This window comes from Dreissena polymorpha, chromosome 14 (assembly GCF_020536995.1).
Source record: "Dreissena polymorpha isolate Duluth1 chromosome 14, UMN_Dpol_1.0, whole genome shotgun sequence".
In the NCBI taxonomy this organism is placed as follows: domain Eukaryota; kingdom Metazoa; phylum Mollusca; class Bivalvia; order Myida; family Dreissenidae; genus Dreissena; species Dreissena polymorpha.
The window spans coordinates 16032396-16047751 of NC_068368.1; the positions used below are offsets into that span (position 1 = coordinate 16032396).

General features: G+C 35.7%; 3 protein-coding genes across 15 annotated transcripts in view; 1 reads left to right on the plus strand and 2 right to left on the minus strand.

The window, feature by feature from the left end:
* The window catches only part of LOC127858315 (uncharacterized), a 131449-nt gene that overhangs the window by 63790 nt on the left and 52303 nt on the right, over window positions 1-15356 (plus strand). Inside the window, exon 6 of one of the 11 annotated variants that reach the window (XM_052395345.1) lies at window positions 2636-3393. The exons of 7 other annotated variants lie outside the window; for them this stretch is intronic. In XM_052395345.1, the coding sequence (XP_052251305.1) occupies window positions 2636-3393 (758 nt within the window). Of the gene's footprint in view, window positions 1-1816; window positions 2178-2635; window positions 5175-15356 lie in introns of those variants that run through there. 3 more of the 11 variants (XM_052395344.1, XM_052395350.1, XM_052395351.1) reach the window with 3 other exon arrangements.
* Window positions 1-15356, minus strand: part of LOC127858325 (uncharacterized) — a 154778-nt gene that overhangs the window by 42427 nt on the left and 96995 nt on the right. The gene's annotated exons all lie outside the window — the stretch shown is intronic.
* LOC127858326 (uncharacterized) overlaps window positions 1-15356 on the minus strand; it is a 148610-nt gene that overhangs the window by 40556 nt on the left and 92698 nt on the right. The gene's annotated exons all lie outside the window — the stretch shown is intronic.

Here is a 15356-nt window from a genome sequence, read left to right on the forward strand (position 1 = left end):
CCCATGTTTGGTAAAATACGGCGTTGGAAAGATAAATGGCAATTGGCAGCGAATCCTTGAGCCGTGCTCACACCATGACGTCAGGCTCACCAACCTTTTTTGTTTCAGACCAAACCATCTCCTAATGTACCTTGGAGACACCATCGAACTTATCATTAACAGACGATATGTCCCGAAATGCGTCCTCCTTACCCACACCTTTAACAGTGCTGAATGCGAAACCGATCTCTCGCTTGCTTGCTGCAAGATGAAGATTTAGCCTTAGAAGTTTCGCCGATCTAGGACTGATGGCAAACATCGTATTAATGTGTGCAAAATCACCTACCCGACAATGAAGTGCATGTTTATCGAGAACTTTCTGAGGTACTCCATCTGGAACCTAATGATGGCACAGCCAAACAGCTTTGGGTTCGATCACATCAGAGACACAATACTCAACACTGCCAAGAAAGTCTCTGGAAAGCGATTGATTTGAGGCTTACCCATTAACACTCACCCCAGCCGTATGACAAACCACAAAACCTACCTATAATACCAGCGTTCCACTAGCCAGAGGAAACCGCAGGCGTACAGATCTGCCAAGAGAGCATTCCAGATACTAGCAAGAAGGTTCGCAAATGACTATTGGCTTCAGTTCTTCCAGAGCATCCAGCTATATGCCGATACTGGAAACATTAGGGGCATATATGACGGCATCAAGGAAGCCGTTGGCCCCACCATGAAGATCACAGTTCTACTGAAGTCTACACTGGCGAGATCATCCAAGACAAGGGAAAGCATATGGAACGTTGAATGGAACACTTCTCCGAACTACATTCCGAGCAGACCCACGTCACAGATTATGCCCTCGTTGTAATCAAAACTCATCCCCTAATGATGGAAATGGACATGAAACCAACGGTGTCAGGACTAAAGAACGCAATCGAGAGCAGGTAATCCTGAGGGAAAGATGGCATACTAGACGTCCTTAAAAGCGGCAACAGTGCATTCTAGTACATCTGCACAAACTCCTCTGTCAGTGCTGGGGAGGTGGATTGGTTCCTCAGGACATGAGAGATGCAAAACTACTACAGGTATTCAATTCAAACTTCACAAGTGTATTCCGGGTCATTGTGTGACACCAAGATCATTTAACTCTGACCTGCAATTCAGCAGAACTATGCCCTTTTTCTTTTACACCTTGATAAGTTCAACGTTAAATATCTCGATGCTACTGTTTATGCTTAGCTACTCTATTGAAACTTGAAACACGTGATTGGGATCAATGTGTGTTGTCAATGGCCATGTTGTATAACTCTGACTTTCAATTTAGCAGAATTATTCCCCTTTTGTACTTTTGAGAATTTTTCTTAACGTTTGCAAGCAACTACTCAATAAATGCATATATACCACTTATTGAAATGATACATTGCATATGCATTTAGAGTCTTTAGGAACATTCTTGACATAGATCAATAACGTCGCTAGCTTTTAGCAGTATCATGCCCCCTTTTGTTCTTAGAAAAGTACGGTTTAGTTTTGCGTGCGATATTAAATGTAGGTTAAGGTTCGCGTGCAACAAGTACATATTTCTTTAACTGTTACATATATTCAATTGAAACCTCACACTGTTTTGCAACTATCCTGCAGTCACAGACCAAAGCCCATTCATTTATTCAACTATGACCTGAAATTAAGGATATGTCCAGAATATATAGCTTATTAAGCATTTTACATATATCATACAGTTTATTTTGCTTGCATCTCGAAAACAAATAAATAGTGAATCAGTAAGACTATAATCCTTGTATCAATTCTATTTATACAGCTAAAAAATGGGACACTAGCGATTACATACGAAGATATCGCTTCAACCTTTGAACATTTCAAAGAAAATTTGACGGAAGAAATTAAAGAAGTTCTTGAAAAGGAAAAGGATACACAAGTCAGGTCTATGGACGATGCTTTAAAGAATATAGGTGAAAACATCACAGAAGCAATCATCGAGGCTGGAGACGATCCGCTTGCAAAGATAAAAAAGAAAGGAGATGAAGTGATGAATAAGCTGGACAATGTAGTCTCAGATGTAAAATCATTAATTCCGAGTACAACGCCGGACCCCCACAAACTTAAGCATCCAGGAGTTACAGGTGATGAGCCTACATCACCCAATGTTCAAATGAGCAGTACATTATCTAGTTAGTGTTTGTGATAAATGTCATCATAAACGAAATTCATATAGAATTGCTTCTTACAAGTAAACAAAAAAATGTGCTTTATTTGTAAAGATCTACGATAAAAAACTATACATAACGTTTTCTATTGTCAAATTGTTCTTAATCTTGTTTGAGTAACTTTCTGTGTCGCTGTTGTCAATTCAATATCTCATTACCTTTTAAGGAATAATACAAGACTTGTTTGATGTATTGTAATAATGTCAGTCACTAAATTTGTTTGCAGAAATACAGGCGTGGTTAATTGAACAGTACCAAGCAATGTGTGTCGCGCCGGTTTCGATGTTAGATACGGACATAGATGTACCATTAGAACGGATTTACGTGACACCTTCCATAAAGGAGCTTAAAAGAGTCCAGAAAGACCGAAATGGTGTGCATCAAACAAACCAGTCCTCATCGTTTTCAAATGATGTAAGAACCTACAATGGGCTATTGCTGCGTGATGGAAAGCCGGTAAATACAATTTATATACAAGGAAATCCAGGTTGTGGCAAAACAACGTTTTCAAACAAGCTCGTTCTTGATTGGTGTAAAGCTCAATCGACAAAGGTTGCGTCCAAAAAAGACACAAGCAGCGCAACAACTAGCAAGCAAACAGCAAAGCCAATAGCATTCGACGATCTTGACACTTTGCGAGACTACACATTTCTGTTCTTTGTGTCATTACGTGATTACAGTGGACGCATGTGTAGCGTCACTCAGATGATTGAGGAGGCTATAAAATGCAAACAACTAACTTGTGATGACTGCGTCTGGGAACATAATTGTCTTGTTCTAACCGATGCCGCAGACGAATGGTACCACGCCGAAATTCCATTCCCTCCGCCAACTGACTCGACATGCATATGTCATAAAGACCGTGCTATGCCGCAATATTTGCAGCCAAATAACATAACCAATATTATAACCGCACGACCATGGAAACGTGCCGACCTAAAAATAAGCGATACTTTAACGCGTACATTTGAAATTTCCGGCGTATTGGACTACAACACGTTGTCGAGGAATGTGTTTCGTGTTTTAGCAGAGAAAGACTGTATATCGAAAAAGGATCAACAAACCAAATCTACTGGTTTCTTAAACCAAATAAAGACACAAAACTTGAAAAATCTCATTACAATACCAGCCATGTGTGTTCAGTTAGTTCACCAGTTCTACGTTGGACGTTTAACGGTAGGTTCACTGTGTGCTTTATACGTCAACATGCTAGATATGCACATAGCCAGGGGACTGCAAAAACTTCAAATTCAAGACTTTAACACTGGGGAAAAATCATGTGGGGATTTACCAGAAATATTTAGAACAGAAACAATTGACTATGTGCAAGCTAATTTGTCGCTGGTTTATTCCGCAAGTGAGCTTGCATTTAAAACGCTGACAGACACTAACAAACAATCATCGCTTGTCTTTCGAGAAAACAAAATCACACAATACATGACGAAAACAGAACTAGATTACTTTCTTCAGACAGGGGTTATCACGAGGAAAAAGTCTTTGGCACTTTGCCCAGAAAAGAATGTTCCATATATGTTTGTGCACAAAACAATCGAGGAATTTCTATCATCGTTGTATATTGCTATGAATCAGACAGAAATGGACGCAATCATGCACGCAATACAGTTGGCGTATTGCGATAGTACGTCTATTATGGAAATAGGTCAGTTGTTCATCTTTACATGCGGAATCTGTCCCCCGGCAGCTGAAAGAATGTCAAAGCACATCACGGATGTCATTACATGTGACATGGAAAGCAAACTGCATGATAACTATGAGTGTTTTTCTTTTAGATTGTTTACATTGGGTAGCGAAGCTCAAAATATTGTATTGGATGGCATCATTAAGGGGCGGCAAACAAGCATGCGTGCGTCCATCTAAATTTTAGTCATATCATCAGTGAATTTCAATTTCTTTACAGTAGTTTACAGCGACATCATCCGAAGAGAAAAAATGTGGACAAAACCTTAATAGATATGAACATATCAAACATTGTTAGTATTGAGGCGGCAGGATATAAATTTTATCTTGAAGGACACGTGTACGATTTGCAGGAAATTATATCGCAATCGAGAGAAACGTTGTCGTATGTGATCCTCCGTGGCGATGGTCACATTGATCTACAGGGGTGTAAAACTCAAGTACTTGTCATGTGATGGAGATATCAATATTACCTCTGTAGATTGCAGAAATATGGTGAGATGTGACCTATCTTTCGTAACTCCATTAACAGAAAGGGTACTCTTCGAGTCAATGTCAGCAACTGGTGAAAACATCAGTTTTCTTCACATATCGCAGTGTGCGAATATTAAACTTTTGGGTGAAGCTCTTAAAAACCTTAGGCGTCTACACACGCTTGTATTAGATCTTACACAACTTGATGATACGCGGCTGCACGATTACTTTCCTGTATCGATCAGGCGAGTAATATACTCAGACACAGGTGTTTCCGTTAAAGTTATTAAGTCGATGGTGGAATGGTCAAAGTCACAGGACGTGTGTGTGAAATGTGAATTAGCATGGTGTATTAAAGCTATGTCTGAGGATGAGAAGTACGGCTATGACTGGATAAAGCAGCAAGACGGCATTGATTTTGAAGCTTCTAATATCCCTACTACTGGTATTCGCTGGAGCAAGCGTTTAAACCTTGAAGTAAATAATTAAGGCGTTGTTAATTTAATGTGTTATTAGTATGATGCGTGTTAATGTTATCGTGTTATAAATTCAAATTTAAAAAAAGATTGAATAAGCCTTAAATATTTGTAAAACTATATTTGTGCTAAAATGTGTTGTTGTTTGTCTGTTCTTTGTGTATAAGGTCTGAATACGCCATGGATATACTGCGTGTAGTTTTACATTTGCATCTATTTTAAAGTTACCTATTCTCATATTGTTATAAAAGCTTTGTTCGATAACGTGCGGTATTGTATCTATATGTAATAGGAAAAGCTTGATGTCTGATAGGTATTGCCTAATAGACTACTATTAATAGTAACTATATTACGTTTATATTTTTTTATACATCGCTCTTCTGGTTCCTTTTTGCAAAAATAAAATACTGTTTGTATCCACAACATTATAGATTTAACATTCCGTAAAGATAACTTCATAAGCAAAGTAAAAATTGAAGCGACGGATCGTGCCTATTTAAATTAAGTTTAATGTCAGATTAGATGTGTACATCAATTGCATTGTTTATATAAGATGAAAATAATCATTGTTCGGCTATTTAAACAATGTGTCGATATTACAGACATGTTAAAGACATACTCAAACATGATATACATTGAACAAGAGATACATACGCTGTTTCTTACCGGAGTGTTTGTGTATCTTAACGTTTCAGTCGCTAATTGATATGAAGATTTCGCAGTCGGGCGAGAGATGTTCAGAATTCTGGCAGTCGTATGCCATTGAGATATTCCTCTGGATTAAATGGCTGTTGGGATTATTAACATGATCGACAAATTGAGTTTCTAATGACCGAGAATCAGCGTTTATAAAACGTTTCTTATATCCATTTCTTTCCTGAATGTGATAAGTTGTTATCGTATTAAAAACAAGAAATTTGCAGTGCAGTTATTATCTAATAAGACTATTTTACCCATTATTTGATAATCTTTATGTTTCTATATATTGCTAGAGGAATGCGACCGAATTCGCCGTATCAAGCATTCGATTTGTAAATTTGTTGAACTATATGTATTTCGAAGTAATTAAACACTGATCATTTCGATATCATTGGCCGAGCGAATACCTCATATTTCGGAACAAAAATTCAGTAAAAAGTAATCATATCGTCAAAAAGTTTAATTCTTTATGAATTCATTAGTCCGTGTTTTGAAATTTTCATTTAAAGTTTATATCGAAAACACGCTTGTTGCGCTGTAAGTTTGATGGACCTGTTAACATTCCCATTCTTAAACTAGCAGTTTATTAGATAAATGACGAACTTACTGAACTCAAAAATTGAACTTTACGAATAAAAATGTCACTACAGCGACAGAACTCTTGCGCCGGCGGGAATCGAACCCGGATTGGCTGCTTGAAAGGCAAGCATTCTAACCTTTACACCACCTTTACAACACCACTAATCATCGATCATCTTTTTGCAATCAACATTTCCAGATATAAAGGGATCGTTTATTAAAAACATTTTTTTTCCTTTCGTTAAATGTATAAAAAATAAATACAATATTGGCTATCGTGATGCTTGGGATAAGGTCAATTAACCTCGGTCCACAAAACACACGAATCAAAGCAATATGATCAAGGAAGTAAATTTGCTTGCATATAAACATGTGAATGATGTATGACGTTTATAGGAAAGTACACTAATTTGTACTTCCTACGGTACGTTTTAACTGAGTGTAAACTTTGTCGTAATGATTGGCTTCGCTCTGGAGGGCGGCGACACTAATATGCAATGCATTTTTTTTCGCTTATGGGAGGAGAAGTTATTTTACGGATCAATGTATATATTTTTGTTTTAAGAATATCTTGCATTGTGGTGACTTTTTGTGTAAATTAGTGTAAATAAGTACTGCATTTGTGCCTTTTACATTTATTACAACATTTATTGCCAATAATGCAAAACTAATTGTTTTCATTAATAACTGATCCACAACTGATCACAGAGGAAAGATCACAGGGACTGGGCAAATACGCGAAACTTTCTGGTTTTGTATAAAAACAAATGATGTTTTGTATAAAAACAAAATATAATCAAAATATATTTATTTTTGTTGTTTTTCTAATTTGCTTATTTAGTGGAGAATCAATGTAGTACGATATTTTACGACTTATCGCGCAAGCAAGTTTATTGGAAGGCGTAGTGGTACGAAAACGTACAATGTATTAGTTTATTAATAGACATATAAAAACCATTGCTATACATAACTTCACCAAATAGTAGTACATGAGTGAATTTCAGCTGGAATAGCTCAGTTGGGAGAGCGTTAGACTGAAGTTGTTTACGCAACAGTCATCTAAAGGCCCCCGGTTCAATCCCGGGTTCCGGCACGAACGGAACAGTTCGGCGGCTGACAATTTTTTCAGTCAGGTTAATAAATATAATAAAGCTTAATATTATGTAGACATTTTAAAATCCATTTTACTACAATTGAACATATTTATTAAAATTAATGGATGCAACGTGGTGACAACGTTAATTAAAATTTCTTACATCATTTAAATATCTTGTAAAATATATACGTGTTTTTATATTAACAAATAAATACAAACAACACATCTATTATATATGTATTTTTATGGTTGTCTATCATAGCCGTTTCCATACCACATATAGAGCGCGAAGCACGACACGTATTATTGATTGTATCAATGAGTTGCGATAAAGGAAGCAGCCGCTTATCAAGGAGGAGCTGTGTCCCAGCAACCCGTTTCCCGAAAGTCAAGCACTGCTCGGAGTTTTCTTTTTAAGAACCACATATAGAGCGCAAAGCGCGACACGTATTACTATCCAGGTGGTATGGGCCCTTTAGCATTATCCGACCATTACGTCCATAGTTATCTTCCTTAGAATTTGAGAAATTTTGAAATCCTTGTTTGAAGTCCAAAATTTTCATCCGATTGTTCCCAAACTTTCACAGGTTTTTTATCAATGAGGACCCAACCCAAACTCTATGTGAGCAATATCGGACCATAAGTCCAGAACTATGTCTCTTTGAATTTAAAAATAAAAGTGAAAAACTGCTTGGTTAGGTGATTATGTCAACATTTTTCATCAGATTCTTTCCAAACTTACAGTGTCTTCATATCAATGAGTACTTTTACCTCATTTAAACTGAGAAACATCGGGGCAATAAGTCCAGAATTTTTTTCTATTAAATTTGACAAAATAAACACTTTCAGCTTGTTTAAAAGATTTCACAACTTTCGTCTGAATCTTTCCAAACTTGTTAAGTGTTTTTATATCAGTATTACTCGAACCCTATTGAAAATGATGAATATCGGAGCAATAAATCTATTATGATCTGTTACTGAATTTCAAAGTATTGTGAAATGCAGCTTCTTTATACAATAAACAGTTTTCATTCAAATATTTTTTCAAACTTTTACAGTGTTTTCATATCAATGAGTACTCAACCCCTATCGTAAATGAGCAACCTAAGAATAAGTTCAGAATCATCTCCCTTTGAAGTTGAGAAAATATGAAATTACGCTTACAAGATGAAGCAGATTGTTTAAAACCTACACAGTTCTGTTCCATTAATGAAATCTGCACACGGATACCAGTAAATAAAGGAAACATATGTTAATAAAATGAACTATGAAATATTTGGGAGTTACAACACAAAATCATAGATAATGGTTATTTGGGGGTTATAACACAACATAATAAATAATGGTTATTTGGGGGATATAACACAAAATCATAGATAATGGTTATACCAGTATCTTTTTCTATTTTGTTAAAAATAATCGGCCAATATATAAATATTTACAGTAGAACAAAAAATCGTTCCATGTAACTTCATTGAGTGCCTTTTACACTGAGATTCCCGACGCCCTTTGATGCTTTGCATAAATACTTATCTTGTTTAAAATTAACAAACAAAAGAATATGTACACCATGTGTATAGAGAGTAAGTTGGTTCTTTTACCTAGTTCCTTGTTCCTTTTGCGAATTGACATATGGTCTGTTTTAATGAAATTCATTATATCCTGTTACATTGCAAATAAAAATTAATTTGCATCAATCTGAAATAAATGAAATTCTTTATTTTAAAATACGTGCGTAAGTCTAAGACTTACGTAAGTTGCTTCGGAAAACGGTACCCCATGGTTATTATATTAATTCTGTTTGCGATTATGTTCAAAACAAATGTTTAAAATGATGTTGTGATCTTGTGTTCAAAGGTATGGCTGCTTTTACGTTTGACCAGTCATCACCCTTCTTATTGCACCAACAAGGTTTGGAATCACATATTAAAACACATGTGTGATGTGAACACATGTCCTACAATAAGACTAACACGTTGTCCTAAGAAAAAAAAGCATGCACAATACATGTAGCAAGTTTTCACGTGCACGTGCAACACGGGTGAATGCTTTTAATGCCACGGGTTTAACATGTTCTCAAACAACATGCCGCGAGAGTTCAAGTTTAAATAAGAGAGATTTTTTAGAATTGGGAATTATAAAGAGTTGCGCTAGAAGCTAGGTTAACATAATTTGAACGGTCAATGCAAAGCATTGTGGTTTCAAACCGCTTTCAAAGCGAATAAAACCAGAGTTTCAGTATTAACAACATGAGCTCGTTAGGGAGCTGTCGGCACAAAGATGTACAGAGCAGTTTTTCACCTCAATATTTGTTCTATGCTTATACTGTTCACTTTTCACGAGCAAATCCACCGCCGTTTGAAAACACTTTTCCACGTCTGCTTTATCGTAGAGTTTAACTTCGCATGTTAGAGCACCGTGCGCTTGGGCGAGCTCTATAGGCCATTTGGTGATTGGTTCGACAACCACGTCCTTATGCATTTCCGGCCACGTCCTTATGCATTTCCGGTAAGGAAACGTCCTCCGACAAAGCCGGTGCCCGGTTATTTATTCCTGCCAATATCTTCACCAAACGTTGGTTCTCACCCAGGTATTTGTGAACGTCTGCTAGCCTGTTGAAAAAGTAATTAATATCAATTTTATTTAAAAAATGTATAAAAAAAACGTGTTATTTCTTGAAATTGACTTCAAAAATTTTCCTCGACGGGCTTCAAAGGCTTTTGTCTTTGAAGCAACAGGTCAACGAAAATAACGCAAAACATGCTCATATGTTTTCAGTTCTTATGATTTTTTTTACGCGTACAGTGTTTTAATATTCATATTTGAAACCGCGTGGTGCGATAAAAACATTTGCTATGTTGTGAATCTGGTATAAATTAAAGTACTTGAATTGATAAAACGCAAGAGGCTTCGCACGCATTGGCGTTTACTGCAACTACTGTTTAATCATTTATTTTCGTCGGTATGATATTTTGTGCTGTTCAAATACGTTTTCTTGGATACGTAAATTTGTGGAGTTATGATTTTGGAAATCAATTAGGAATTTGAGTCAGTTTTTTTCCGATGTGTTTGTTTTAAATTCTTGAATCGGTTAAACCCACGAAATAAACACAATAAAAATGTAAGTACAGAAAAGTGTAACTATAGGAATATGAATCGTTATTATTTGACCCATATCAATGCAGTTTGTTTTCACTTTGTACGGTTAGATGTTCATAAGAATCGGTTTATGCATTTATAAGCATTCACCATGTCTGGAGTTTTGAGAACGACTCTGGCACGTGGACGTAACAGATAAACAACAATGGACATCCCTATAGTAGGACAACGTCAGACTGCGGTGTCGCTCTAGTCCTGCAATAAAGACTCGATTGGATATTGTAGGCTCGGGTACTTCTTAAATGTACCGCGGATACTCGTAAGTGTACTTAAATGTACCCCGGGTACGGAAAATATACTGCAACGTACCCGGGAATTCTCACCCTAAAATATTCATTGTCGGCTTTTTATTTCAAACTAATCATGTTAATATTTTTGTCAATATTCGGTACAATGGACTCTATACAATCGAAAAGCTTACCAAAAAAGCATGTCGATGTAGGTTTTGTTCAAACAGAATTTGGTTTCGAATTCCATAGCGCGTTTTACGACATCGGATTTTCGGCGGAAATAAAACTCGGGTACAGTCTAAATTGGCCGGGTACGTGCTAGTATATTTTCCGTAACCGGGGTACATTTAAGTATACAAGTACTTAAGAGTACCCGTTGTACATTAAAGTAGTACCCGAGCCTACAATATCCAATCGAGCGCAAGAAAGGCGTTAACGTTTAGCGGATGCTCCGTTCTTTAATGATCCAGGTGCTCCTTTGTGGTTAATTAATGGTTATTGAAGTGTTAAACAGATGTTTTGCGAATGCACTACGATGGTTGAATGACGTATGGACACATTTATCTTATTGATATTGACATTTGGTTGAGCCAAAACGAGTTTTATGGGGTCTTTACAAAATAAATATAATAATTGCAAAAATTATAAAGTAATTTCGAAGCAATTTAAGATATGTAATACTATTTTTCACTCAATTTAACATAGGATTTTGTATGGAACAATTTCTTATATTTATTAGGAAAGGAAAGATGTTTTCTCTCCAAGTGAGTTCAATTTTGTTGCTAAATATCTATAAAGACTGACCCGATTCAAACCGGTCTCAGCGAATCCGACCCATTCAGATCCGCCTCAGTCAAAACCGGTCCTTTTCAGACCGGTCCTATTCAAACCGGTCTGCTTTGAAACCGATCTAAATAAAAAACGATAAAAGCTAAACTAACCCATTGTAACATAGGATTGCAACTTCACTCGGCTTCCTTCGCACGTCGTTAAAATCTTGTCGACGCATTGCAGATGCAGCTGCGAGATCGGCCTGTTTCGAATTGGCGCGGGCTTGGGTAGGAAATCCTCTCCGTAGCAGCGTCGTTTTTTTCCACGTGACAATCGCCGATAATGACGCATTTGAAGACGTAGCTGTATTCAGTGGTATTCATTTTGCTAAGTGAACATCTTGTTGACCTGAAACGAGAGCCGATGCCAGCTGGTGGAGTTTTTAGTGTAGTAGGTCCGTCCGCGCCTTAGGCTGCATTATGTGCACACACAATTAGGAAGATTGTTAAAGTATATATTCATGATCTAAATATGTAGTTTACACCGAAATGATTTCAATGTATGGGATCATTTGAGAACGCGAAATAAAAAGGCGAACTTTTCGGGATGATGAACACCAACCAACATCTACAATAGCTTAAGTTTCACTTATGTATTGAGAACATATTTTGTTAAACTTGAAAATATGATACCGATTTTATTTTACATTTTCAGTAGGGAAATATCTGTTTTTCAGGTAACATTACCAAAATGTTCACAAGGAAAATGCGTGTAGATCAATTCAAATGATAAATTAATTTTCTTAAACTCAATCTATATTTCCGTCTACGTTGTTTTAATAAGGCTGCTATCAAACAAGACTAAAACATATAACTTTTAAATATTTAATAAAATAAAAATATCTTACAAACCCAATAACATGTTCAAGTTTTGTTGCTTTAATTATAATAAAGCACACGTCTTTTACGGCGATGCGTAATAATCACGTGAGACAGTGTTGGACCCGTACACATACTTTATATTTCTGTTGCTAACGCCATATCGAAACAGTTTTTTGATGTGATATATTTAAGGTCGTTTTAACAGATGACAAGAAGTTTGCAAAACAAACTGTGCGATTTTACTATTTTTTTAATCAGATCATTGAACCAGCTAAGGCTCTCACAAAAAAATGCGCCGACATGGTTATCAACGACAGCTGTTTCAAAGAGATATTATAAGTTGGAAGTGTGTTGTGTTTGATAACTAAAATAAATAATTTAGATATTATGTAGATCAAAATGGCATTAATTCTTCAAAGCAGTCAGATACACAGAAATCGGACGTAAGAAACACGTTCCCATACGAATCGATATAAAGTTTGAAAAATATGCTAAGAGCAGTATGCTTGAAAATAACTGTTAAAAAGACATACGCTCAATATGGTTTAGAGTTATTATTGGATTAGTTTTATCTGATGAAGGTAAACACTTAAAATGTGTTGATGTGACGTCAATCAGATCACATACACAGGCTAATCAAGAAGGACACTTTCATCCTAAAGTGTTTTTCCGCTTAGAAAAGACTTCCTTCAACAAAACAAAATCCATACAAGAGGTAAGTTTTGTCTTTGATTAACCTCGGGGGACTGTACAGACAAATCTGGGACAGCACTTTACGCACTTGCATTAAACCCAGTTTCTTAGATCGATACTAATGTTATTATCGTTTGTAAAATGCTGCATCCAAACAGTAAGAACAAGATAATAAACCAGTAAGTGAAGATAAGTTGGTTGAGTCATATTGTAAATAACCATAAAATATGTATCAAAGGCCATGTCGATTTATCGTACATCCTCACGTCTTTAAAACGATATTGCCTTTACCTAAGATTAGTTTATGCTGGTTACGTGTTTACAATAAACAAACTATGATGTAGGCAGTCTGTCAAAAAACGGTAGTTTATGATTCTTCATACTTTTTTCTCATTGAGACACGCATTGCATTTTGATCTCATGATAAAAAGGTCAATCTTGATTGTTACAAGTCCATACACAAACTATAGACACATGTATGTGCAGTGCAATCGATGAGAATAATCCACCAGTTTTACAGTTGTATAAAATACAAATAAAGTGAATACTAATAATAATAATGATATAAGACATATCTTTTACAAAACATATACGGCATTGATTGTGGTTCGTGTTGGTGAAAGTTACCGGTATATCAATAAGATCAAAGGTAGCGAATGCCATTTTCTGCACGGTTCATAGCTTTTATATCAAACTCAAATCAATAACTGGGTGTTGCGCCTTATTTCAATGCTTATTTCGCAATATTATATATTATTTATCATATAATTATAGATACAGAACAGAAATACAAAAGAAGAATTGAAATGAAATGAAAACATTTAAGTCAACGCTAATCATCCATACATATTTGTGATATTAATACGCGCATTCTTCGAACAGTCCTGTTTTAGTGGTTAATATTTTTGTATAATTCTTACAAAATTAATATAACAAAAATACTTTTCAAGGAATTGTTAAAACATATGAAGAATATTTAATTGAAATGCCATAATAATAACGCCGAATATTTTCATTTTAGGTATTTTTTGTCAAAATAAAAATCTACTTCACTTAGTTAAAGCCACAGCGTGTATTAGTATATAACGATTCGTTTACAGACCGCGAACTGACCTTGATACCGTGCAGGATGGATTGAAATGCATTAAAGTGAGGTCACGATTCCACCGCTTGGACGACGGCTTGTTTAAAACTTAATACTTTTACATGTTTAACGGTACATTCCGAAAACAATTATATTTTACAAACGTTCGGAAGCTGTATACCGGTCACCCATCGAACTGAAAAAAAGTTATAATAATAGTATTATTTACTAACCTTTCAAAATAAATAGTATACCAATTTCAACGCACGTGTAGCCTTATAAGTCGAGACGTTTCCTTTTAATACGCCTTCAACGCGAAACATCATAGTTTATTTTGAATAACATTCAATTTGAATTTCAGAAAATAAGTTTAACTCGGGTGAAAAGAGAGGAATACAATACTTATGTGCAAAGTGGGTAGTACATGCAGATACTAAGGAAAACCAAGGCCACACGTCCCGTTAAATGTTACCACACACGCAATCATTTTAAAACATGTCAATATGAAAGCAATATATTTTACAAATTGGATTCTTTGTCGAAGATTCGGTACGCCATATTACGCGAGATAAAATATTCACAAGACATAGTCAGTGACAATATTTATCAAATAGGATGTAATGTGAAGATAAAATCACGAACAAAAATCACCTTTTCAAAGTCGCTCATCAATAGACATTTTATAGAATGATCTGATAATAAACGCTGTTCCATTTGAATACAAAATGTGTAATATAATCTTGGTCATGACAATTGAAAATAAGAGACATAAGTGCCGATGATTAATATTTAAGATTTCGAGGATAAAAGAGATGCCGACGTTGAGATGACGTAAAATAACGATGACGATTTTGAAAATGTTGAAACTGACGCCTTTTCTGCATACGTCAACGATTCTGTTTCATATAATTTACAATATGGTGATATCTTATCACATCAACTAGGCGGCTATAATGTACTCAACGTATGTTATACCATCAGCTATTCGTTTATGGACCGAACTGTTTTTATGCATGCAAATCCCATATTTAAAGTGGATTTAAAAACAAAATTAACGAAACTAATTTACACCATGGCCTGAACATAACATACACGGAGAAAACGTTTGTCTATTAGAATAAGGAGCAAATTAGTGTTATAACAGCACAAAGCATTGACTTAACTGATAATAGTTATGGTTTCCACAGTGTTTTGAAAGCGCATATCATTGACTTACCCGATGAATTGTAGTTTCCACAGTGTCCTGATATACCATTGGCTTACCAGAATTATAGTTATGGTTTAGAAAGTGTTCTAAAAACAC